Source organism: Dendrobates tinctorius, unplaced genomic scaffold (assembly GCF_039654945.1).
Source record: "Dendrobates tinctorius isolate UK_male_01 unplaced genomic scaffold, ASM3965494v1 ptg000139l, whole genome shotgun sequence".
Taxonomy (NCBI): domain Eukaryota; kingdom Metazoa; phylum Chordata; class Amphibia; order Anura; family Dendrobatidae; genus Dendrobates; species Dendrobates tinctorius.
This window is the reverse complement of record NW_027361807.1, coordinates 11186382-11211355: the sequence shown is the minus strand read 5'-3', so window position 1 is coordinate 11211355 and position 24974 is coordinate 11186382. Positions and strand designations below refer to the sequence as shown.

General features: G+C 46.3%; 1 protein-coding gene across 1 annotated transcript in view; it reads left to right on the top strand.

The window, feature by feature from the left end:
- UTP20 (UTP20 small subunit processome component) overlaps positions 1 to 24974 on the top strand; it is a 187324-nt gene that overhangs the window by 65007 nt on the left and 97343 nt on the right. The window contains exons 23-27 of the mRNA XM_073545021.1: positions 8997 to 9087; positions 10789 to 10874; positions 13226 to 13351; positions 14703 to 14869; positions 15439 to 15647. Of these exons, the coding sequence (XP_073401122.1) occupies positions 8997 to 9087; positions 10789 to 10874; positions 13226 to 13351; positions 14703 to 14869; positions 15439 to 15647 (679 nt within the window). The remainder of the gene's footprint in view (positions 1 to 8996; positions 9088 to 10788; positions 10875 to 13225; positions 13352 to 14702; positions 14870 to 15438; positions 15648 to 24974) is intronic.

The following is a 24974-nucleotide window of genomic DNA, read 5'->3' as shown; positions in this document are numbered from 1 at the left end:
TACAGCCGCAGCGGCCATATGTTACAGCATAGTGGAGGGGATTTTATGAAATCCCATCTCCACTATGCGTACAAAGACGCAGGTGGCAGACCTGCGTATACGCACATGTGGCGCATCTTTATAGACCGCAGCATGTCTATTTATCTCGCGGGACGCTCAGTCTCTGCAAAATAAAAATCACAGTCTATGTATAGGATGCGGTGATTCCGCATGGTTCAATGAACACATGCTTAATCACCTCGCGTACAAAAGCTGGCAGCGCTTTGGGAGTAGCTGCGTCCAAAGCGCTGCCTTTACGGACCATGGAAACATACCCTTATTCTGCGCTGCCAAAACATACCAGTATTGAGATCAGAGATCGTTGATCGATGGATCCTGCAAACCAGGAAAAATTTAAGTGTGGTTTTTTGTCAACTCATTTCAAAGTTCCAAAACAGAGAGAAAACAAGTGACCAAAAAGATCCAACAATTCAAAAGGAATATACTTTATTATAAATTTTCCATGTTACAAAAAAACACTTAAATAACTGACGCGCACTATCCGGAAGTCATCATGTAAGAGGCACAGCCGGAAGTAGCGTAGGACCAGCATGCCCCATGATTAGGGAACCACCAAACTGCCATTACGTTTAAGCCCAGAGCCGACAGGTAATAGCCGGAAGTCTTTAATGTAAGAAGCGCACCTGCGCAGATGTAAATATATCGGCCAATTGCTGACGCATGCTCAGTTTACACGATCAATCTGAGAGCCGGCGTCCACGTGAAGAAAGACATGAAGAGCCGACACACAGTGGAGAGGGCAAACCCAGCATGCGTACATGGCCAAAGAAATTAAGATAAGAATAGAGAATACAGTTATAGAAACTAAGAACTACATACAAAATAAAAAATAACTAAAAAGAATGATAATCATCACAATCCAATGGTAGTAGTACACATATAATATTAATATAGCAAGTGCAGACTGCACCAAACACATAATATGCATGGCATTATCAAAGGGCAAAAAAGCAAAGCAGCAGGTGGACCACTGATAAATAGCTGAATAACAAGGAATACACTATGAATAAGGACAAATAGTACAATATACAGAACATATATAGCAGTATTATGAACAAAGAACATGGTGGCATAAGGTCCGACTCAGCGTGGATGAGGACAAAAATGCGGGTCGCAAAAAGTGCAATAAAAAAAACACATAGGACCTAAGGAATGAAACCTAATTAAAAACAAAGCAATAAAAAAGACAAACATGTGCAATAGATGTTATAATACTGATCAGTCCTTGCTCATTCAGGCTTCCTACTCAGTCACAGGGTCTGGTGTATCACACCAATATCTGATATTTCACAAAAAGCATCTCTGCACTTCTGTCCTTTTAGTATAATGCTATAAATACCAGCCTTGGCATCAGCTATGGTTTCCACATATGGATTTTTTCATACATTGTTTTTTATTGTAGGAACTTCTCCGTATTGATCAGTGTGTTTGATGTAGGCATTGTTCTTACGAACTTATATTGATAGTTATTCTTATCCTAAATAAAGTTAATGGTTGCATAAAAAAAAAATGTGGAGAAGAGAGGGGGTATGAGGTTTAGGGTATGTGCACACGCTGCGGATTCTGCTGCGGATCTGCAGCGGTTTTGGCTCGGCGGGTCCGCAGCAGTTTCTGCCGCGTTGTACAGTACCTTTATTTCCTATGGGAAAAATAAAAACGCAGTGCACATGCTGCGGATGTGCTGTGGGTTACAATCCGCAGCATGTCAATTCTTTGTGCGGATTCCGCTCCGGTTTCATACCTTATCATTATGAGGTGTGAAACCGCAGGCTAATCTGCAGATAAACCGCAGGACTTTTGTCCTGTGGATTTACCTGCAGATTTTCTCCTTCGTCTCATTGGGGGACACAGAGACTGTGGGTGTGTGCTTCTGCCGTCTGGAGGCTGACACTAAGTATACAAAAAAAGAGTTAGCTCCTCCTCCGCCGCATACACCCTCGCCCCCAGACCGGGCGTAACTCAGTTTTTGCTTAGTGTCTGATGGAGGCACACGCAGTCTGGAGCTCCAGACTAGGTTTTTTTTTTTTTTTTTTTTCCTTTCTTTGAAGATAAGACAGGGGCGACGGATCCTATAGAGAGGGTCCGATCTCCCCAAATCATCAACGGGCGACCACGTGTGAGTAGTCCTCCACGTGTTTTCTCTCCCGCACCGAGGGACACATCTGGGACTTTTCCCCAGACAACCATTTTTCTTTTTTATTTTGTAAAGAGGGGCAACGCATCCTGATAAGAGGATTCGATTTCCCCATGAACTACAACGGGCGAGCACGTGTGAGCGATGGGCGATCCCCAACGGACTCCACGTTTTGTTCCTCTCCTGCAACGCGGGATTTCAGGTTGCCCCTTCCACCCCTAGGTAGTGACACCAGGGGTGCAGTTGGAGGCGCAGGTGAGCCAGGGGATCGAAGCATCCACCCCCAGTAGCCTCCCCCTCCCCGCCCAGGGATGGGGTTGAGAGCACCCCAAGAGAGCCCCCCCGGCGGCCAGGCTCACCTTTTTTTGTAGGGTCACCCCCCGGAACGGGACCCCCCAGAATGCGCCGCGGGGCTGTCTGTTCCCCCGCCCGACGGGGTTACTTTTTCTCACGGGGCCCGACTCTCTCCCCGGTGGAACCCAGTGCGAGTAGTGCCACATGAGGAGTGCGGCCAGAAGTCCCGCCGGCGGCCGCGGTCCCCGCGGTATGGGGAGATCCGCAAGGCCGCGCGAGGCCTGCCCGCCCCTTCCGGTGGTAGCCGGAAGCCCCGCCCACTGACTTCCGGCAGCCCGGGGGGCGCGCAGTGACCGGGGAGCGCGCGCCCTCCTCCCCCTCCTCGCAGGTCCCCGCCGGAGTACGGCTGAAGCTCCGCCGGCGGCCGCGGTCCCCGCTGTGTGGGGAGGGCCGCGAGTTCCGCGCGAGGCCCGCCCGCCGCTTCCGGTGGGGGCCGGAAGCCCCGCCCACTGACTTCCGGCGGCCCGGGGAGCGCGGCGGGCGCGCACAGTGACCGGAGGCTCCCGCCCCCCTCCCCCTCCTCGCATTTCCTCGCCGGAGTGCGGTCGGAAGCCCCGCCGCCTCTCTCCAGAGTGCACCGCAGTGCCCCCGGCGAGTAACGGCACGTGAAGCAGCTCGTCCACGTCTCAGGGTTTTCGCTGCGTCCAGAGCACCCCGTGGAAGAGGTGGGACGTTACCGGTGGGTGAGTGCAACCCCGTTTCGAGTGCCGCACTGGTTGTCAAGGAAGGGGTTACCCTCCTCCTCCTACCCTACCCTGCAATATGTCTGGCAAAGGGAAAGCTCACTCTTTCCTATACGCTGTTTGCGTTTCCTGTGGGGTCAGGCTGCCTAAGGCGCAGCCGGGTAAATTTTGCGAAGCCTGTGAGTCGGAGCGAGCCCAGGAGCCCCCCATGGTTGCAGAGCCCAGGGGTCAGGACCCCCCAGAATGGGCAGTGTCTTTATCGCATTCTATGATGTCCCTTACGAAGGCAATTGAGTCCCTTCGGGGCCCGGGCAGGGTCAAGGATGGTGGTCTGCCAGCGGAAGACAGCTCGTCCACGTCTCAGGACCCTTCGTCCGTTAGGGGCCGCTCCAGCACCAGACAAGCTCATGGTAAGAGAGCTCGTTCTCCGTCGGCCGGGCCCTCTGGGGAGTCGGCGGCGATTTTTAGGGCATCTCGTTCCCTGTCACCAAGCTCAGGAAGCGATCAGGACGAGGGCGAGGAGGAGGAGGAGGAAGCCTGGAATCCAGAAAGCCTGGGATACCAGGACTCGGTGGACAGCCTCATTGAGGCGGTCATCCAGACTTTAGAGATCGAGGATGATGTGTCCACGGCCTCAGGTCACAAGGTCTCCTTCAAGAAAACCAGGCGTCCGCATAGAAGGTTTGCCACACATCCGGAGTTCGAGGAGCTAGTCCAGAAACATAGGGAACACCCGGATAAGCGCTTTGCAATGCAAAAGGCGCTGCAAGCAAAGTATCCGTTTCCTCCTGAACTCAATAAAGGGTGGGTGGAGTCGCCAGTAGTGGACCCACCGGTGTCACGTTTAGCATCAAAATCGCTATTGTCGATACCCAGCGGTTCTTCTATTAAGGACCCAACTGATCGCCTCATAGAGGGGCTTGCCCGCTCAGTGTATGAGGCAGCAGGGTCGGCTCTGGCCCCCTCCTTTGCGGCTACCTGGGTGGCTAAGGCCATGGTTTCATGGGCAGACACTCTGCATAGGGCCCTCCAAGACAGGGATCTGCCCGCGGAAATCTTGGAGGTGACAAATCAGATATCAGGAGCGAGTGATTATCTCGTCGGCGCCGCTCTGGATGCGGCCGAGTGTTCTGCTGTGGCAGCAGCAAATGCGATCGCCGTAAGGCGAGCATTATGGCTGAGATTATGGAAAGCGGATTCTATCTCTAAAAAATCCTTGACCTCATTGCCTTTTCAAGGCAATCGGTTGTTCGGTGAAAAGCTTGATAAGCTTATCTCAGAAGCCACAGGGGGGAAGAGTAGTTTTCTACCACAGCAGAAGAGTTGGCCGGCATTCAGGCAGACGCAGAGGCGTTTTCGGCCCTTTCGTAGCTCCTGGAGGTGGACTTCGGCCAGGGCATCCACCTCCGCAAATGATGGTCAGATTAGGGAAAGGCAAGTTTCTTACAGGGCCAATCCGCTGGGTAGAGGCCGAGGCCGTTTGCCCAGAGCGAGGGGGGCCAGATCACAAAAGCCTCCAGCAAAATGACTCGAGGCACTTCGTACCTACGGACGACAGAGTGGGCGGACGCCTACTAAGGTTCAGCCACGTTTGGGTCGCAGTGGCACGCGACGCTTGGGTGGCAGAACTGATATCGTCCGGGTACAAGATAGAGTTTGTCGGACTCCCGCCACGGCGTTTCTTCCGTTCCCGGCTCTCCGGAACAGAATCGCAGGCGGAAGGTCTGTTGCAGGCTATAATGACGCTACAGCGCAACGGGGTCATTGTCCCAGTGCCGAAAAGCGAAGAGACGCAAGGTTTTTACTCCAACCTGTTTTCAGTCCCCAAAAAGGACGGGACAGTAAGGCCAGTACTGGATTTAAAGATCCTGAACAAATTTATCAGGGTCAGGCGATTCCGGATGGAATCCCTCCGTTCGGTCATTTCAGCCATGGATCCAGGGGAATTCCTGGCCTCGATCGATGTGCAGGATGCATATCTACACATCCCGATTTTTCCTCCACACCAGAGGTTCCTGCGTTTTGCGATCGGAGGGCGACATTTCCAATTTGTTGCTCTGCCCTTCGGTCTGGCCACTGCCCCCAGAGTCTTTACAAAGATAATGGCGGTGGTTATGGCCATCCTGCATGCTCGGGGCATAACGGTACTACCCTACCTGGACGACCTTTTGGTAAAGGGGCCGTCGTTTCAGGCGTGCCAGGAGAATGTCGGTATCACTCTGGATACCCTGGCCCGCCTAGGTTGGCTGATCAATCGGAACAAGTCGTCCTTGGTTCCGGCTCAGAGAATCGTATTTCTAGGCATGGTTTTCGACACCTCCCAGGGGCTGGTGATCCTCCCTCAGGACAAGGCGCAAAGGATCAAACAGGGGGTACGGAACCTTCTTCAGCCGGGCTCCAGATCCATCCGGTACGGCATGAGTGTGTTGGGCAGAATGGTGGCGGCGATGGAGGCAATCCCGTTTGCCCAGTTCCATCTCCGTCCGCTTCAACATGCGCTCTTGTCAGCATGGGACCGAAGGCTGCTTTCCCTCAATCATCGGTGCAGTTTGTCTCCACCGGTCCGACGGTCACTCCAGTGGTGGACTCGCGACTCGTCTCTGGTTCAGGGGAAACCCTTTCCCCCGGAACAGTGGTTGGTGGTGACGACCGATGCAAGCCTGCAGGGTTGGGGAGCAGTTTTCCAGAGTCACACAGCCCAGGGGCGGTGGTCCTTTCGGGAGGTAATTCTCCCGATCAACATTCTGGAGATACGGGCTATACGATTGGCCCTGCAACATTTTCAGCGTTGGCTGACAAACCGGCCGGTGCGCGTTCAGTCGGACAATGCTACAGCGGTAGCGTATGTGAACCATCAGGGGGGCACGCGCAGCCAGGCAGCCATGCGTGAGGTCGGGCTGGTACTGCGTTGGGCCGAGAAAAACCACGTGGTAATTTCAGCGGTGCACATTCCGGGAATCGAAAACTGGGCGGCGGATTTTCTCAGCCGACAGGGGGTCGCGGCAGGGGAGTGGTCCCTGCACCCCGAGGTTTTTCAACAGATCTGCCAACGGTGGGGGACACCAGACGTGGACCTTATGGCATCCAGAGAGAACGCCAAGATTCAAAGGTTCGTCGCTCGATCCCTCGACCCGCAGGCAATCGCAGCAGACGCTCTGGTGCTTCCGTGGAGCCAGTTTCGGCTCCCGTACTTGTTCCCCCCGCTACCTCTGCTTCCAAGAGTCATCAGAAAGATAAGGAGAGAGAAGGTTCCAGCAATTCTGCTGGCCCCAGACTGGCCTCGGCGGGCCTGGTATGCAGATCTGGTTCAACTAGTGGTGGACGTACCCTGGCGTCTCCCAGATCGGCCGGACTTACTGTCCCAGGGGCCGATCTGCCATCCGAACTTAGGGGCCCTGTGTTTGACAGCGTGGCCATTGAATCTTGGCTGTTAACACAGGCAGGATTCAGGCGCGATGTGGTGGCCACGATGGTGAGTGCCCGAAAGCCTTCCTCGGCGAAGGTATATCATCGGACTTGGGAAGTGTTTTTCCGTTGGTGTAGGGATCGCGGAGTGGCTCCTCTGGTTTTTTTCGATCCCCAACGTACTGGCTTTTCTGCAGGCAGGGCTGGACGCGGGATTGGCTCCGAGTTCGCTCAGAACGCAAGTCTCGGCCCTGTCGGTGCTTTTCCAACGAAAGGTTGCTTCGGTCTGGCAGGTTAGGACGTTTATGCAAGGGGTCGCACATTTAGTACCCCCCTATAAGGCACCGATGGAATCATGGGACCTGAACTTAGTGCTCAGGGCCCTTCAGGAGCCTCCCTTCGAACCGTTACAAGAAGTCTCCTTGCCTTACCTGTCCAGGAAGGTCGTTTTTCTGGTAGCGATAACATCTATTAGGCGGGTTTCGGAACTGGCGGCTTTATCTTGTAAACCGCCGTTCCTGACTTTTTATAAGGATAAAGTAGTTTTAAGGCCAGCTCCCCCCTTCTTGCCGAAGGTTGTCTCTGCATTCCATATCAACGAAGACATTGTCTTACCCTCGTTTTGCCCGGCACCGGTGCATAGGGTAGAAAAGGCATTGCACACCCTGGATCTGGTAAGAGCCCTTAGGAGATATGTGACAAGGACAGCGCCATTCCGCCAGACAGACTCTCTATTCGTGATTCCAGAAGGGCGGCGGAAGGGACTCGCTGCGTCCAGAGCGACTTTGGCCAGATGGGTTCGTCTGACAGTCCAAGAATCATATCAAATCAGTGGCACGCCGGTTCCGGCAGGGATCAGGGCACACTCGGCTCGAGCAGTGGGTGCCTCATGGGCACTGCGACACCAGGCTTCAGCGGAACAGGTGTGCAAAGCAGCTACCTGGTCCAGTTTGCATACGTTTGTCAAACATTATAACGTACATACCCAGGCATCCTCGGATGCAAGCCTGGGAAGAAAGATTCTCCAGGCAGCAGTTGCGCACCTCTAATCAGGGGCGCAAAATAGCATGGATTGGGTGAGCTAAGATCCCGCCCAGGGACTGCTTTAGAACGTCCCACAGTCTCTGTGTCCCCCAATGAGACGAAGGAGAAACATGGATTTTTGTGAGTACTCACCGTAAAATCCTTTTCTCCGAGACGCTCATTGGGGGACACAGCACCCACCCTATTAGCCAGTTGGCATCTGTTTATTTTGAATTATACAAATCCTTATGTAAGGATCAGGGTGGTCCCTTTTTCAGACGTATAATTTCTTGCCTGAGTTTAAGGCGCGTTCTCCTACTGCTTATGCACTAAACTGAGTTACGCCCGGTCTGGGGGCGAGGGTGTATGCGGCGGAGGAGGAGCTAACTCTTTTTTTGTATACTTAGTGTCAGCCTCCAGACGGCAGAAGCACACACCCACAGTCTCTGTGTCCCCCAATGAGCGTCTCGGAGAAAAGGATTTTACGGTGAGTACTCACAAAAATCCATGTTTTCTGCAAAATCCGCACAACCTAAAAACTACGTGTGCACTTACCCTTAGTCGTGGAGCTGTTTTCACACTTTTCTCCCTCATCTCAAAGCCTCATTAACTTACAGCATTTTTGGTTAGTTATCTTAAGTTACAGTCGAAGAAGAGTTTTCATTAACATTTTCCATATGAGCAGTTTAAGGTCAGTATTTTTTTTTTTTTTTTTGCTTAAAGGCATTAACTCTCTTGGGGTGCTTTTGGAACTGTGACATGGTTACCCTTTAGATGATCGCCTAGATCTAAGCAGTGGAGCCTATTATTTAAATGACATTTGTCTTTTTCCAGGCTTCTGATGTAAATTATCCGTAGAAGAAGTCATGAATATCAAATTGGTGGGGGTACAAATACCCTCACTCCTATCTATGCAACTGAATGTGAAGTCTATGGAGCTAGAACAGACCTGACCCGATCCAATTTATTCTAGACAATCATATCTGTGAGATTATAAGGGATCAGATCTTGACCTCCCTGGTCTAAATAAAGCGGTCGTGAGCATGTGTGACCGTTTTACCATTGACTTACTATATGAGTGTGGTTTGCACATGCTGACTACAACTCCATTCACACTTTGGATTTTGGGCTCTATTTTATTGGATTATGTGGGGTCTCAGCAGCCTGACCCAAGGGATCGTACATTTATCGTCTATCCTGTTGATTAGTCTAAAATGTCTTATTTTATGTGTTTAGCTTGGTGCTCCCTGTGTTTAATAGTTCGTAAATATGGTAATTTCAGAATTTAATTTGAAAATTGGTTTTGAAGCTTTTTGTTTTTTTTTCTTATTCTTTAGGCAACTTATTGCCCATCTAGGAGTTTTTTCCAAGTTTTCAAATCCACGTGCATTATATCTGGAACCAAACTTATATGAGCTCTACACTCAGGTAATCACTGTGGCTAAAGAGTGGGATATCCATATACAGTTACTTGCAAAAGTATTCACCCACCGTGTCTTTTTACTCATTTTGTTACGTGTTTAAATATTTTTGTAATCAGATTTTTGTGTGTTGCATCAGCGTTAAACAGTCTTAAGTTGGTTAAGTGAAGTGTGAAAAAAATCTAGGCATTAAGTTACATTTGTGGGATCAAATAATGAAAAATTGATATGTGTATATGTATTCACCCCTTTTGAGATTAAGCCCCCTAAAAATTTCTGGTGCAAGCAATTACCTTTGTAAGTCACATGCTTAGTGAAAGGAAGTCCACCAGTGTGCAGTGTGTCAGTATATACCCACCTTTTCTGAAAGACCACAGAGGCTGCAACACCATTAAGCAAGAGGAACCAATTAACCAAACCACACCATGAAGACCAAGGAGATCTCCAAACAAGTAAGGGACAAAGTTGTTAAAAAGTCAAGGTTGAGATCTAAAAGAGGTTCAAAGGTGGCCAGAAAAAAATGCTTTACTTACACACAAAAATTGTAAGGCTCATTTTGTGTTTGCTTAAAGACATGCGGGAGACTTGCCAAATGTATAGAGGAAAGTGCTGTGGTCAGATGAGAAAATTGAACTTTTTGGCCACCAATGTAAACGCTATCTATGGCGCCAAACCAACACAGCTCATCACTCCAAGAACACCATCCCTACAGTGAAACGTGGGGGTGGCAGCATCATGCTGTTGGGAATATTTTTCGACAGCAGGGATGGGGAAAATGGTCCGAGTTGAGGGGAAAAAGGAAGGTGCGAAATACAGGGATATTCTTGAGCAAAACTTGTTTGTGTCAGTGATTTGAGACTGGGATGGAGGTTCACCTTCCATCAAGACAATGATCCAAAGCATACAGCTAAAGCGACACTCGAGTCGTTTAAGGGGAACGTGTTAATGTTTTGGCGTGGTCTTGTCAAAGCCCAGACCTTAAGCCAATTGAGAATCTGTGGTCAGATTTGAAGATTGCTGTTCACCAGAGGAAACCATCTAACTTGAAGGAGCTGGAGCAGTTTTGTCTTGAGCAATGGGCAAAAATCTGTGTCAAAATGATGAAAGCTCAGAGATGTATCCAAAGCAATTTGCAGTTGTAATTGCCGCAAGGTAGGCTCTGCAAAGTACTGATTTTTAGGGGTGAACAGTTATGCACACTGAAGTTAATTTACAGTAAGTTTGTCCTAGTTGTTTGCGTCACAATAAAAAGAAAGCCAAATTGTCCGAGTGCTATCCGATAAAACATCAGATGTCACTCGTCCAATTAATATGTTTGTTTTGGTGAGCCTTAAAAAGTGACTTCCTGTGCCAGAATATGTTGTTGTGAGCTGTAATCACATGACCCTGGAAAGGTATAGAGCCGCGCTGGAAACGGCACAAGACAGCAATCAGTAATTCACATACTGAATATACCGTATCTGATGGCTAATAAATGGAGAAATTAAAAAAAAAAAAGCACTTTACTAGTACTTTAAGTAATTAGAGCTTGATTTTTCTGATACTGCCCTCCAGATTTCTTACTTAGGAGGGAATATTTATTGCAACTGTGTTGCTTTTCATTTGCATACTAATTTAAAAGTGACAATTAATTATGGCAATTGTTGGCAATATCTCTAAGTTAATAAAATGCACTTACAAACTGTTTCCACTTTCTCTCTCTCTCCAGCTGTTATGTCATCAAGACCAAAATGTCCAAAAATCTGCCTTAGATTGTGTGCTGAGCTACAAACACCCTCACATTCTACCCTACAAGTAACTATTGTCAAACATTTTTTTTATCAATTTTCGGAAACTTGAAATCTTAAAAAATAGGGCAGCAGATAGCTATATACTAGACACCTACAATAGGAAAAAAATATTTTGGTGCATTTTCTGTCAATTTGTACAAAAATGAAGTGAAAGGTGTTTTGTGGGGCTTTTAAATCTGTTAAATAGCCATCCATTTTGATCTTTTTCAAATGAAAGCAAAGTGGTTGTGATTTAACGGATGTGTTTTCCTTGCACTTCAGTGTTAAAAAAAAAAAAAAAAAAAAATATATATATATATATATATATATACCGTATAGACTTGTGTATAAGCCGAGATTTTCAGCCCATTTCTTTGGGCTGAAAGTCCCCCTCTCGGCTTATACGCGAGTCATATACCGGGGTCGGCGGGGGTGTCAGAGATCATACTTACCCCTCCCTGGCGCGGTCTCTGCAGCCCCCCCCTCTGCTTCTCCTGGCCTCAGGATCCTTCCTTCAGCGGTCACGTGGTTCCGCTCATTAAAGACATATATGCGCATATTCATGTCTTTAATGAGCAATATCACATGACCGCTGAAGGCAGGCGCCAGAGACCGCGCCAGGGAGGGGTAAGTATATGCTATATTCACCTGTCCCCATTCCCACACTGCTCGCCGCGTCCTTTGCCAGTGATGTTCAGGTCAGAGAGCGTGGTGACGTGGTTAGTGCGCGCCGCGCCCTCTGCTGCCTGAACGTCACTGAGATGACGTGGCAGGCAGCGGCGAGCAGCATGGGAACGGGGGCAGGTGAATATCTCAGGTGTCGTGTCCTCAGCCAGCATCGATACCGGCACCCGGCCCCCAGCGACGGAGAGGCGAGGTTGTTGTTGTTGTTTTTTTTGTTATTATTATTATTATTATTATTATTATTATTATTATTATTATTATTATTATATTTTTTTTTTTTTTTTATTTGCAGCAGCGGCATATGGGAATTATTCTATGGAGCATCTTATGGGGGCATAATCTGTGGAGCATCTTATGGGGGCATATTCTGTGGAGCATCTTATGGGGGCATATTCTGTGGAGCATCTTATGGGGGCATATTCTGTGGAGCATCTTATGGGGGCATATTCTGTGGAGCATCTTATGGGGCATATTCTGTGGAGCATCTTATGGGGGCATATTCTGTGGAGCATCTTATGGGGGCATATTCTGTGGAGCATCTTATGGGGGCATATTCTGTGGAGCATCTTATGGGGCATATTCTGTGGAGCATCTTATGGGGGCATATTCTGTGGAGCATCTTATGGGGGCATATTCTGTGGAGCATCTTATGGGGGCATATTCTGTGGAGCATCTTATGGGGGCATATTCTGTGGAGCATCTTATGGGGGCATATTCTGTGGAGCATCTTATGGGGCATATTCTGTGGAGCATCTTATGGGGGCATATTCTGTGGAGCATCTTATGGGGGCATATTCTGTGGAGCATCTTATGGGGGCATATTCTGTGGAGCATCTTATGGGGGCATATTCTGTGGAGCATTTTATTGGGGCATATTCTGTGGAGCATTTTATGGGGGCCTATTCTGTGGAGCATCTTATGGGGGCATATTCTGTGGTGTATCTTATGGGGCCATAACCTTTATGGAGCAGCATATGGGGCATATTATTCTATGGAGCATCTTATGGGGCATATTATTCTATGGAGCATCTTATGGGGCTGTTATTTACCTTTACGGAGCTTTATATGGGGTGTATTTTGTATGGAGCATCTTATGGGTCCATCGTGAACTGTATGGAGCATTATATGGGGCTCCTGATTCAATATGGATATTCAAAAACATTTAACCTACTGATGTTTCAATTAATTTTACTTTTATTGGTATCTGTTTTTATTTTTTAAATTTACCAGTAGCTGCTGCAATTTCCACCCTAGGCTTATACAGGAGTCAAAGTTTTCCCAGTTTCTTGTGGCAAAATTAGGGGGGTCGGCTTATACACAAGTATATACAGTATTTTTTTTTTTTTTTTTTTTAGGCTGGACAAAAATGTTGTCTGCACAACTTTTTTTGGTCACTGATTGCTACTGGATCCATTCTAACTGATGGTTATTCGATATGTGAACATAGCCCTACTGTATTATTGTATCGTCCTTTCTGTAAATCTCTCTCCCAACCATATAATTAATCCATAACCAACCAATCCCATATCCAGAGAGATTTATCTTATACTGGCCTATACTTCTCACCCCTGACCTTTTATGATACAGTTTCAAAAGTAGTAAAAAAAAAAAAAAAAGCAGTTGTGTTGTGCTGTCACATTCTGAATATATATTTTTAAACAATGAAATGATTAATAAATTTACATATTACAGGGAAAACTTGCAAAGGTTGCTTGAAGATAACAACTTTAAAGGAGAAATTGTCCATTTCAGCATTTCAGAGGAAAGCTCTGTAGTCAAGCCTATGCATAGGGCAGACCTAATGCCCGTGCTCATGAGGTACGTCCTAAGTACAGATTGACAATATCATTCAGAAACAAATGTTTTAATGAATGTGGCATCAAAAAAATTACCTGTTATTTAATTTAGGTATTTGTTAAATGTATATTTTTTTTTAAAGTTATTGTTTTTAATTCCGTTTTCCATATTAATAACCTCTTCACCCCCTGGTGGTTTTTCGTTTTCTCCCCCTCTTCTTCCAAGAGTCATAACTTTTATTTTTACAACCATGTAACCGTATGAGGGCTTTTTTTTTTCCTGTGGGATGACTTTTATTTTTGAATGGCACATAGTGTACTGGAAAACTGGGAAAAAATTCCAAGTACGGCAAAATTGTTCAATTTATGGTAAAACTGATCTGATGATACGATTCCCCAGGTCTGTACGAGTACGCAGCTAGCAAACGTATACCGTATTTTTCGCTTTGTAAGACGCACTTTTTCCCCCCAAATTTGGGGGGAAAATAGGGGTGCGTCTTACAATGCAAGCATACGTTTTTTGGGCTGCCGCTGCGGGTGTCCGTTACTTGCCGTCACCGTGCTGGGTCCTCCGGGTGCTGCCGCCGCCGCGCTGGGTCCCTCGGGTGCTGCTGCTGCCGCCGTCGCCGCGCTGTGTCCCCCGGTGCCTGCCGCCGCCACCGGGCTCTGTCCCGTGCTGCGTGGGGGGCTCTGCCGTTCCATCCATGCCTGCGCAGTGGCTTGCTTCCTGGAAAATGGCCACCGCGCAAGCGCAGATGGAGATCTCGGCACTGAAATTTCGGGAGATGAGATTTCAGCGCTGAATCTCATCTCCCGAGATTTCAGTGCCGAGATCTCCATCTGCGCTTGCGCGGCGGCCATTTTCCAGGAAGCAAGCCACAGCGCAGGCATGGATGGAACGACAGAGCCCCCCATGCAGCACGGGGCAGAGCCCGGTGGCGGCGGCAGGTACCGGGGGACACAGCGCGGCGGCAGCAGCAGCACCCGAGGGACCCAGCGCGGTGGTAGCAGCACCAGGTACAGAGTGGGCAACAGCACCCCGGGGACAGAGCGGGCGACAGCACCCCGGGGACACAGTGGGCGATAGCACCCCGGGGACACAGTGGGCAACAGCAACCCGGGACAGACCGGTAACCAATAAGACACCTGGATTATAAGAAGCACCACCATTTTATTAAAAAACGTTTTTTCCTATTTTTCTCCTCAAAATTTGGGGTGCGTCTTATAATCCGGAGCGTCTTATAAAGCGAAAAATACGGTAGTTATTCGTTATTTTAAATGGTGAAAAAAAATTCAGACATTTGAACAAAATGAAAAATACTCACACACTTACACTCTCACTAGTTTTCAATTTATCTTTCTCCCCTTTATAGAATATTATATGGGCGCATGAGAAGCAAAACCGGCAGGAAAACACAGGGCAAGTCTGCTTCTAGCACACGAATGTCAATTGTTCTCCGTTTCTTAGCTGGTTCCCAGTCTGAAGAGATCCGGATGTTCCTAGATCTTCTGTATGAGCCAGTAAAACATCTGAAGGATGGTATGATACGATTCCTTGCATGTACATTTTTCCTTGACCTTTTATCGTGCACCCATTGTATAGCCGGCAGCCGCCTGTTATTTTCAGAGGAAGCCAGACATTATGTAAAATTACTTTCTGGCCATTCAGATGTAGACTTGGTGGCATTCAGCTCGGCCTTTTAGTCCGTGTTTTCAGAGCTCCCTTTTCTAGTGGCTGTCTCTAGTAGGTCATATGTAAGGAAGTCAAATATAGAATACACTGGGTTTTAATGTGCTTAGTATCTTTTCCATACTACAAGTTTTGAAGTGGAAAAGAATATAAAATCACTCAAAGGCCATTTCTGTAATACAAAGTGAAGCCATCACAAACAACCTGCCAGAGATGAGTTCTCGTTTTGTAGAACAGTTGTTATATATATATATATATATATATATATATATATATATATATATATATATACATACATACATACATACATACATACATAACTATCTGTCGTGACATTGCTTTACGCCAGGCTGGAATGCCATTTTCTCTTTTTCTATTGTCTTTGCTGACGTCCTATTCATTTTTTTTTTTTTTTGCAGGAAACTGTCTTGCTTTGGTGCAGCAGTCTGTAGAACTGATGGACCTCTCTAAGGTTCTTCCTCTTGGGCGACAGCACAGTTTGTACAATAGTTTGGAGGTTGTTCTTAAAAATTTAGGTCACCTGATCAGCCCTTACTTACCCAAGATACTCCAGATTTTACTTTGCATGACAGCCACTGTGTCTCATATTCTAGAACAGAAGGAAAAGGTAAGTTTGTGTTAAAACATTCTGCATTAATAATACCTATGTTTTTATAACCAAGCTGGGATATGGTCAAAATAATTTGTTGTATACCGTATTTTACGGATTATAAGACGCACGCCAAATTTTGAGGATAGCTTCATTGGGGGACACAGGAACCATGGGTGTATGCTGCTGCCACTTGGAGGCTGACACTATGCAAATAAGAAAGTTAGCTCCTCCGCAGTATACACCCCACCGACTGGCGCTCAATTACTCAGTTTAGCTTAGAGTCAGTAGGAGGTGGACACGGGTCTTTCATTAGACCCTTATCTACCTCAGTGTTCGTCATTTCTTTACAGGTTCTGGAGGGATACAGAATGGATAGTCACATCTGTCTCCCACAAAGAGACTATGAGTACGGCGTGTACTGCCACCCCGTATCCTCATATGTCTACCGGCCAGGAACACGTATGCGTGTTCGCTTTCTGTCTCTCACCCACTCGCCTACCAGAGCCTGTCGGTGGATGGAGACACGGTCTCCAACTGGAAATGGGGTAAGTCAGGACTGCAGGAGGTAAGTATCAGCAGGCTGAACCCCTCTCTCCTTCCTATGATAGTAATCCCCCTGGGTGGTGGGGAACGGGCAAGCTTCCTTAAGCGGCATTACCTGTATTAGCATTCTCAGCGCCAGCGCCGCAAAACTGCGGTTCTCTTTAGACCTCCGCGCCGCCCCGTGCTCTCCGGCGGCCGCCGTTTCAAATCCAGGCCCCGGCTTCAGTTCGGGCCTAGTTCTGAGGCGAGGCCACGCCCCCATTTTCAGGCGGGCTTTTTCTTCTGAGGAACAGTCCCGCCGTCTGGCGCCGCCCACCGCTTCTCTGAGCGTTAGAGGTGTCGCAGGAGCCCGCCCACTCCCAGTATAGGAGGGAGAGCAATTTTCTTATGCTCCTAACAGAGCGGTTAGCTCCGCCCCCCTCTCTGGTGAGCTGATTCCCGCCCACAGCATTCAGGAGCACGTTTTTTTACCTCAGTTTTTCCTCCACCTGTGAGCTGCTCGTCTCCGCTTCAGCGTGCTGTGTACACAGGTTCCGTGAGTAGCTCTGCGCTGCAGACTGACGCCCTCCTCAGCTCTCCGTCCCCTAACCGTCTGGCACTGTTAGTGGGTTAGCTCATAATGTCTAATTCTAAACCAATTCACTCTGCTTCTTCCTCTGTGTTAGTAAGTCATTTTGCATGTTCTTCTTGCAAGCGCAAGTTTCCATCAGGTCAGTCCTCTCCCCTCTGTCAGGACTGCAGCAAGCCCACTGAACCCACCGCCCAGGAGCCCCCGGTTGTCCCGAGTGAGGTTGAGGCCCCTATCCCAGGGTGGGCTTCCTCTCTGTCTCAATCTGTGTCTGATCTCACCAAGGTGTCCCAGATATTGGTGTCCGTACTGAATAAGTTGCCACTACAGACTTCTGCAGGACCCAGCAGGTCACAGAATGCTCCGGTCGAGCCTGTTGATATTAGCCGCAAAAGAGCCAGACGGGAGCATCGGTCCGGTTCCTCTTCCCGTTCCGCATCGCCCCATAGTCTGTCCAAACAGCCTCCTTTATCAAGCTCTTCCTCCCCTGAGCCAGGCGAGACTTTCTCGGATGGACCCTCCGAGGATGTTTTGGAGCTGGAGTCGGACCAAATCGCTGATCTGAGGGATATATAATTCAGAGCCTCATTGCAGCGATTAACCAGTCCTTCAATATCAAAGATTCTCCTGCGGAACCCGCGGACCAGGAGGTTTCTTTCAGACGGTCGAAACCACCTTCCAAGGTCTTCGCTCATCATTCGGAGTTCCAGAATATTCTTTCCAGAGATAGAGAAAATCCGACCAGGCGTTTTCAAAGAGGAAAGCGCCTTGGGGTGTTATATCCTTTCTCGCCGGAACTCATTGCAGACTGGTCAGCTTCACCGACCGTGGACCCTCCGGTTTCAAGACTAACAGCATGGTCCTTCCGATTTCTGGGGGAGCATCTCTAGCAGACACTAATGACAGAGTCCTAGTCAGCCTTCGAAGCGGCGTCTTCTGTTCTAAGCCCGGCCTTCGCTTCTACTTGGGCTTCTAAGGCCATAGCGAAATATCTTTAAGATTGTGGATGTAATTTGAAAACAAATGTTTACGGGGTAAGAATACTTTTTCAAGGCACTGTATATGAACAATATATTCCAAATGTATTGTGTATTATTCCTAAGTCCCATTCTAACTCTTTATTTTTTTTTATTTATTTTCCCGCAGTTAGCTATCAGTTATGTTTGTTACTGGTCACCCTCTTCTTCCGTTTCTAACTCTGCTCCGGTCCTCTCCTGCATCCATATGGCTGCAGCTCTTTCTTGCCTGCTCGCATTTCGGGCTATCGGTTCCTCTCTTAGTGTTGAGACTGTGGTCAGACGGGCGTAGGTTTTCTCATCCGAGAGAGTCAGGCCGCATATGCTAATGACACTCTGATCAGAGTGGGAGCATAATGGGATCCGATTCTGTCAGATGAGAGAATCGACGCACACTGTGAGAAGATGGAGAGAAAAATTTCTCCATCTTCTCCAATCTGTGAGTCTGGAAATCGGACTGCAGGCCAGTGTTTTCAACACACCCGTAGACTTAACTGGTGAGTGGCATCCAAATTCAAAGTGAAATTGCTGCATGATGTGATATTTTTCACTGACCGATTCTATTTGTGAAACAAACTGGTCTACACTGCTCCACTGAATAACATTGATCCGAGTGCTATCCGATAAAACATCAGATGTCACTCGTCCAATTAATATGTTTGTTTTGGTGAGCCTTAAAAAGTGACTTCCTGTGCCAGAATATGTTGTTGTGAGCTGTAATCACATGACCCTGGAGAGGTATAGAGCCGCGCTGGAAACGGCACAAGACAGCAATCAGTAATTCATATACTGAATATACCGTATCTGATGGCTAATAAATGGAGACATTAAAAAAAACAAAGCACTTTACTAGTACTTTAAGTAATTAGAGCTTGATTTTTCTGATACTGCCCTCCAGATTTCTTACTTAGGAGGGAATATTTATTGCAACTGTGTTGCTTTTCATTTGCATACTAATTTAAAAGTGACAACTAATTATGGCAATTGTTGGCAATATCTCTAAGTTAATAAAATGCACTTACAAACTGTTTCCACTTTCTCTCTCCAGCTGTTATGTCATCAAGACCAAAATGTCCAAAAATCTGCCAGAAAAAAGACTAGTGGCCATTACTTCCATCCGACGTGTCTCGGAGTTGGCAGCTCTTTCTTGTCAACCTCCTTTTTTAGTGATTCACCAAGATAAAGTTGTTCTACGTCCTCCGCTGTCCTTTGTTCCCAAAGTGGTATCTGCTTTTCACTTGAATGAAGACATTGTTCTACCTTCTGTCTGCCCGGCTCCAGTTCATCCCCGGGAACGCTCCTTGAACAGACTGGACCTGGTCAGGGTGACGAAGGTCTACTTGGCTAGAACCGATGCGTTCCGGAAGACAGACTCTCTTTTCGTCATCCCAGATGGGGCTCGAAAAGGCCTGTAGGCCTCCAAGGCGACTATTGCGCGCTGGATCAGATTGGCTATCTTAGAGGCTTACCGGATAAAGAACAGAGTGCCCCCTTCTGAGATTAAGGCTCACTCCACTCGGGCAGTGGGCGCATCCTGGGCGGTGCACCACAGGGCTTCTGCGATGCAGCTTTGTAAAGCTGCAACCTGGTCCTCTGTTCACACCTTTAAAATTTTACAAGGTCCACACCTACGCTTCGGCGGATGCCAGCCTAGGAAGAAGGCTCTTGCAGACGGCGGTGGTGAGTCCGCTGACCTGATGGAAGTTTGTTTCCCACCCCAGGGACTGCTTTGGGACGTCCCATGGTTCCTCTGTCCCCCAATGAAGCGATAGAGAAAACAGGATTTTTAGTTGCTTACCGTAAAATCTGTTTCTCGGAGCCTTCATTGGGGGACACAGTACCCTCCCATATTTTCAACTTCTGTATTTTGTTCTAGTTGAATTGTTGGTTTACTTTATATTCTATTGCTTCTCCTACTGTTTTCTCACTAACTGAGTAATTGAGCGCCAGTCGGTGGGGTGTATACTGTGGAGGAGGAGCTAACTTTCTTATTTGTATAGTGTCAGCCTCCTAGTGGCAGCAGCATACACCCATGGTTCCTGTGTCCCCCAATGAAGGCTCTGAGAAACAGATTTTACGGTAAGCAACTAAAAAGCCTGTTTTTTTAAAAAAAAAATGTTTTAATAAAATGATGGTACTTCTTATAATCCATGCGTCTTACTGCTTACCGGGGTAGTGGCTGCGGTGAAGCGGAGTCCCAGGGTCGCTGCTGGAGGAGGCAAGAGTGGAGCATTGCCGCAGGCTAGGATGAGGGGGTGTTCAGATGTGTGGCGCCCCGCTGCGGGTGTCCGGTGGTGCTGCAGGGGCTCTCCCGACATTTTGTGAAAGGTCAGAGCCCCGCAGTTCCATGTTTTCCTATGCAGTGGACTTTGGGAAAATGGTTGCCGGGGGCATGTTCAGATGGAGATCTCTGCACCAAGATCTCATTGCAAATTGCAATGAGCACAACAGACATAAGTTGTGTTACTGAGAACTTTGAGCTCTTCTCTCCAGAAAGGAAGTGTGGAAGGATGGGTAAGGCGTCAATACAGAAGAGCTGACATTGCTATGAGAAGGGAAGAGCTGGGGTTTTCTAATGTGACACAGCTTCCCTCTCCTCACATTGATTAGTGTCCTTATCTGGAAGGTGATGGTGTTCCACTTTCTAATTATGCACAAAGTGAGACTAGGAGATCAGGAACATCTTTCATTACATTTCGCATGCTCAGAAACATTCAGTTGCTATGGGGCTTGTTTTTCTGCTCTGTGCTTCTGCCTTTTGATTGGGCAGAGTCTTACAGAAGGAAAAAGCACACACCCTCAGTGGAAAAATTTGAAATTTGATAACGCACACTTGGACTTAATGACAAAAAACTCATTAGGTGCCAAATACTTTGCCAATATCTCAGCAAAGGAGAAGCGAACCAGATTTAACAAAAATTTGAGTGGACTTTATTAGGCCCACATAGCATGGTGCAACGTTTGGGCTTCAAAAGACTTGTGGGCCCTAATAAAGTCCACTCTTATATTTTTGCTAAAGCTGGAATGCTGCTTCCCATTTTTCAATCCTGTATATTTGGCAGGTATATGGATTAGTTGCTGGGAGGCCTGTGCACCCACTTGATTGCAAAAAATATATATATATATATATATATATATATATATATATATATATATATATATATATATATATATATATATATATATTTTCAGAGCAAACAGATGAACGGCATACTAGGGCACACAAATCACCACATTACCAGATGGAGCGATTTATCTGAATTATTGCGGCATATGATTCAGTCAAAAAATGGAGGTGCTTGCATGAAAAAACATGAATATTTCAATGTGAAGCAAAAAAAGAAGAAATATGCAGCACTCACCAATGTAGCTGAAAAACTGTGAGTCTTTATTTCACATAATTTCCATCAAATGTGTGGACATGCAGGACGTGGAGGAATGCTAGGGGAGGGAGGTGCCGGACAACGGCCGTTTCGCGATTACTCTCTTCTATGACCCGTAGAAGAGAGTAATCGCGAAATGGCCGTTGTCCGGCACCTCCCTCCCCTAGCATTCCTTCACGTCCTGCATGTCCACACATTTGATGGAAATTATGTGAAATAAAGACTCACAGTTTTTCAGCTACATTGGTGAGTGCTGCATATTTCTTCTTTTTTTGCTTCACATTGAGATAGATAGATAGATATATATATATATATATATACATTTTTCCCCACTGTATGTATTTAGTCAGCCACCAATTGTGCAAGTTCTCCTACTTAAAAGGATGACAAAGGCCTATAATTTACATCATAGGTAGACCACAACTATGAGAGTCAAAATGAGAAAACAAATCCAGAAAATCACCATGTCTGATATGGGAAGATTTATTTTTCAAATTAAGGTGGGAAAATAAGTATTTGGTCACCTAAAAACATGCCAGATTTCTGGATCTCACAGACCTGCAACTTATTCTTTTAAGAGGCTCCTCTGTCCTCCACTCATTACCTGTAGTAATGGCACCTGTTTGAACTTATTAGTATAAAAGACACCTGTCCACAACCTCAAACAATAACACTTCAAATTCCACTATGGTGAAGATCAAAGACCTGTCGAAGGACACTGGAAACAAAACTGTAACCCTGCATCAGGCTAGGAAGACTGAATCTGCAATAGGCAAGCAGCTTGGTGTGATGAAATCAACTGTGGAAGCAATAATAAGAAAATGGAAGACATACAAGACCACTGATAATCTCCCTCAATCTGGGACTCCACACAAGATCTCACCTCATGGGGTCAAAATGATCACAAGAACGGTGATCAGAAAATCCAGAACTACACGGGGGAATCTAGTGAATGACCTGCATAGAGCCCGGACCACCGTAACAAAGACTGCCATCAGTAACACTACGCTGCCAGGGACTCAGATCCTGTAGTGCCAGACCTGTCCCCCTGTTTAAGCCAGTACACGACCGGGCCCATCTGAAGTTTTCTAGAGAGCATTTGGATTATCTAGAAGAGTATTGGGAGAATGTCATATGGACTGATGAAAACAAAGTAGAACTGTTTGAAAAAAACAAAACTTGTCATGTTTGGAGGAGACAGAATGCTGAGTTGCATCCAAAGAACACCATACCTACTGTGAAGCATGAGGGTGGCAACATCATGCTTTGAGGCTGTTTCTCTGCAAATGGACCAGGACGACTGATCCATGTACATGAAAGAATGAATGGGGCCATGTATCGTGAGATTTTGAGTGCAAACCTCCTTCCATCAGCAAGGGCATTGAAGATGAAACGTGGATGGGTCTTTCAGCAATGATGATGATCCCAAGCACACCACCAGGGCAATGAAGGAGTGGCTTCATAAGAAGCATATGAAGGTCCTGGAGTGGCCTAGCCAGTCTCCAGATCTCAACCCCATAGAAAACCTTTGGAGGGATTTGAAAATCTGTGTTGCCCAGCGACAGGCCCAAAACATCACTGCTCTAGAGGAGATCTGCATGGAGGAATGGGCCAACATGCCACCAACATTGTGTGCCAACCTTGTGAAGACTTAGAGAAAACATATGACCTTTGTCATGGCCAAAAAAGGATATATAACAAAATATTGAGATTAACTTTTGTTAATGACCAAATACTTATTTTCCACCATAATTTGAAAAATCTTGCCAAATCAGACAAGGTGATTTCCTGGATTTGTTTTCTCATTTTAACACTCATAGCTGCCGTGCGTGCGTACCCTTTTGCAGCACGGTGTTGTAGTCATAATGTGAATGCTGCAGAGGAACCCCAACTGGAGCTGGCTGGTAACCTGTCTACAGACTCCCCATAAAGCTCCACTGAGCATTTTATTGACATTGTGCTAATTTACACCACCAGAAACGTTTTACTAGTAGGACATCCATTTTTTTTATTTACCGATTTTTAATACTTGTTTACATGTTTATAATAAGGAAAGTCCTATAGTTGTCTATCTGGCAATGCTATACAGACAAAAAGGCTACGGTTACGGGGTGTCAGCAGTATTTAAAGATGAGATTTATATGCAAAATGTTTCTATTCTGAAGTTTCTGAAAATTACTATTAATGGACTTTGTCACATAAGGGAAGAAAGCTTCTTAGAAATGATTACAAATGTTTATCTAGAATTCAATTTGACCTTTTCTCTTTTTTTTTTTTTCCACAAGTAATCGCTTCACTTAAACTATATGTTGCTTGTTCACCAAATTTTTCTAAACCTTATTATAAACAAGCTTACATTGAACAACATGTAATGCTCATACTCAGAATTGTCTAACTTTGTTTTTATAGCAGGTTTTCAGATTCAGTAACTTGTAGATATGTGCCTCGTATGCCAGGCAGCCATTTGCGGAGTACATTTATCGCTTCATTAGACAGCAAGGTGTTAAAAGTTCAATAAGTTAAATACCACAGGCTACAATCTGGGTAATGATTATGAAACTTTCGAAAGCTAGATCAGGTTAAATATGATTTAGTTACATTTCCACTTGTTTAGGGCAGGTCTCTGACCCCGAGAGTCCAGATACTGGAAGTTTTTAAACTTTGTCATTGCATTTACGAATTCTGAGTAGGAACCCGTGAACTGATGTTTTGTTAAATAATTTTTTTTATATTTCAGCCACAAAGTAAGATCGAACTGAGAACTTATCATGCATCTTTAAGTCACTATGCAGTATATTATATATACTGTATATAGAAGACAATGTACCAAATCCATTAAGATTATCAATTATAAAGTTGATGTTTAGTTAATTTTTAATTTATTCAGATAGGATTTCAACATTATAGCAAAAGAATACAAGAAAATAAAAAAAGAGCCACCACTCCCCTTTGGAGTTGTGTAAGTTTTGAATACAGTACAATACGCACCACTACCCCACTAATTTCTATAATTAAATTTTGTTGGCGATTCTCAAAACCCAGAGAGAGGAGGTTGCTCCATATGGGAATAGATGATATAAAGTCTAAAATCATATGCAATTGTTCCGAGTTAATGAGGACCTTTAACTAATTTTGTCATGTTGAACTGGACAAATGATGCAGTAGTGGCTGCAGAGTAGAATAAAACTTTATTCCTCTATCGCTTCATTGGGGGACACAGGAAACCATGGGTGTTATAGTGCTGCCACTAGGAGGCTGACACTATGCATAAAAAAATTAACTATTCCTCAGCAGTGTACACTCCACCGACTGGCACCAAGTTAATCAGTTAGTGAGAAAGCAGTAGGAAGGGCAACATAAAAAGAAATATACCACAAAACCCAAAACACTAACAATAGAAAGAAACAATACAGTTTGTCATACATGGGAGGTTGATATGTCCCCCCTATGAAGGCTCCGCGAAACAGATTTTACTGTAAGTTATCAAAAATCCTGTTTTCATTATCACTTCTTTGGGGGACACAAGAAACCATGGGAAGTCCCAAAGCAGTCCTTAGGGAGGGAAATCAATACAAACTCCAGGTCAGGGAACTAGCCAAAGATGCTTGCAAGAGTCTCCTACCAGGGCTGGCATCAGCCGAGGTATAGGCATGAACTCTGTAAAACTTGGCAAATGTGTAAACAGAAGACCATGTCACCGCTTTGCAAAACTGTAAGACGGATGCCCGATGAATGGCACCCACCGCTCGGGTAGAGTGGGCCATTCTATTCTTAACCCGGTATGCCTCCAAGATAGCCAAGCGGATCCAGCGAGCGGATCTGGAAAGATAAA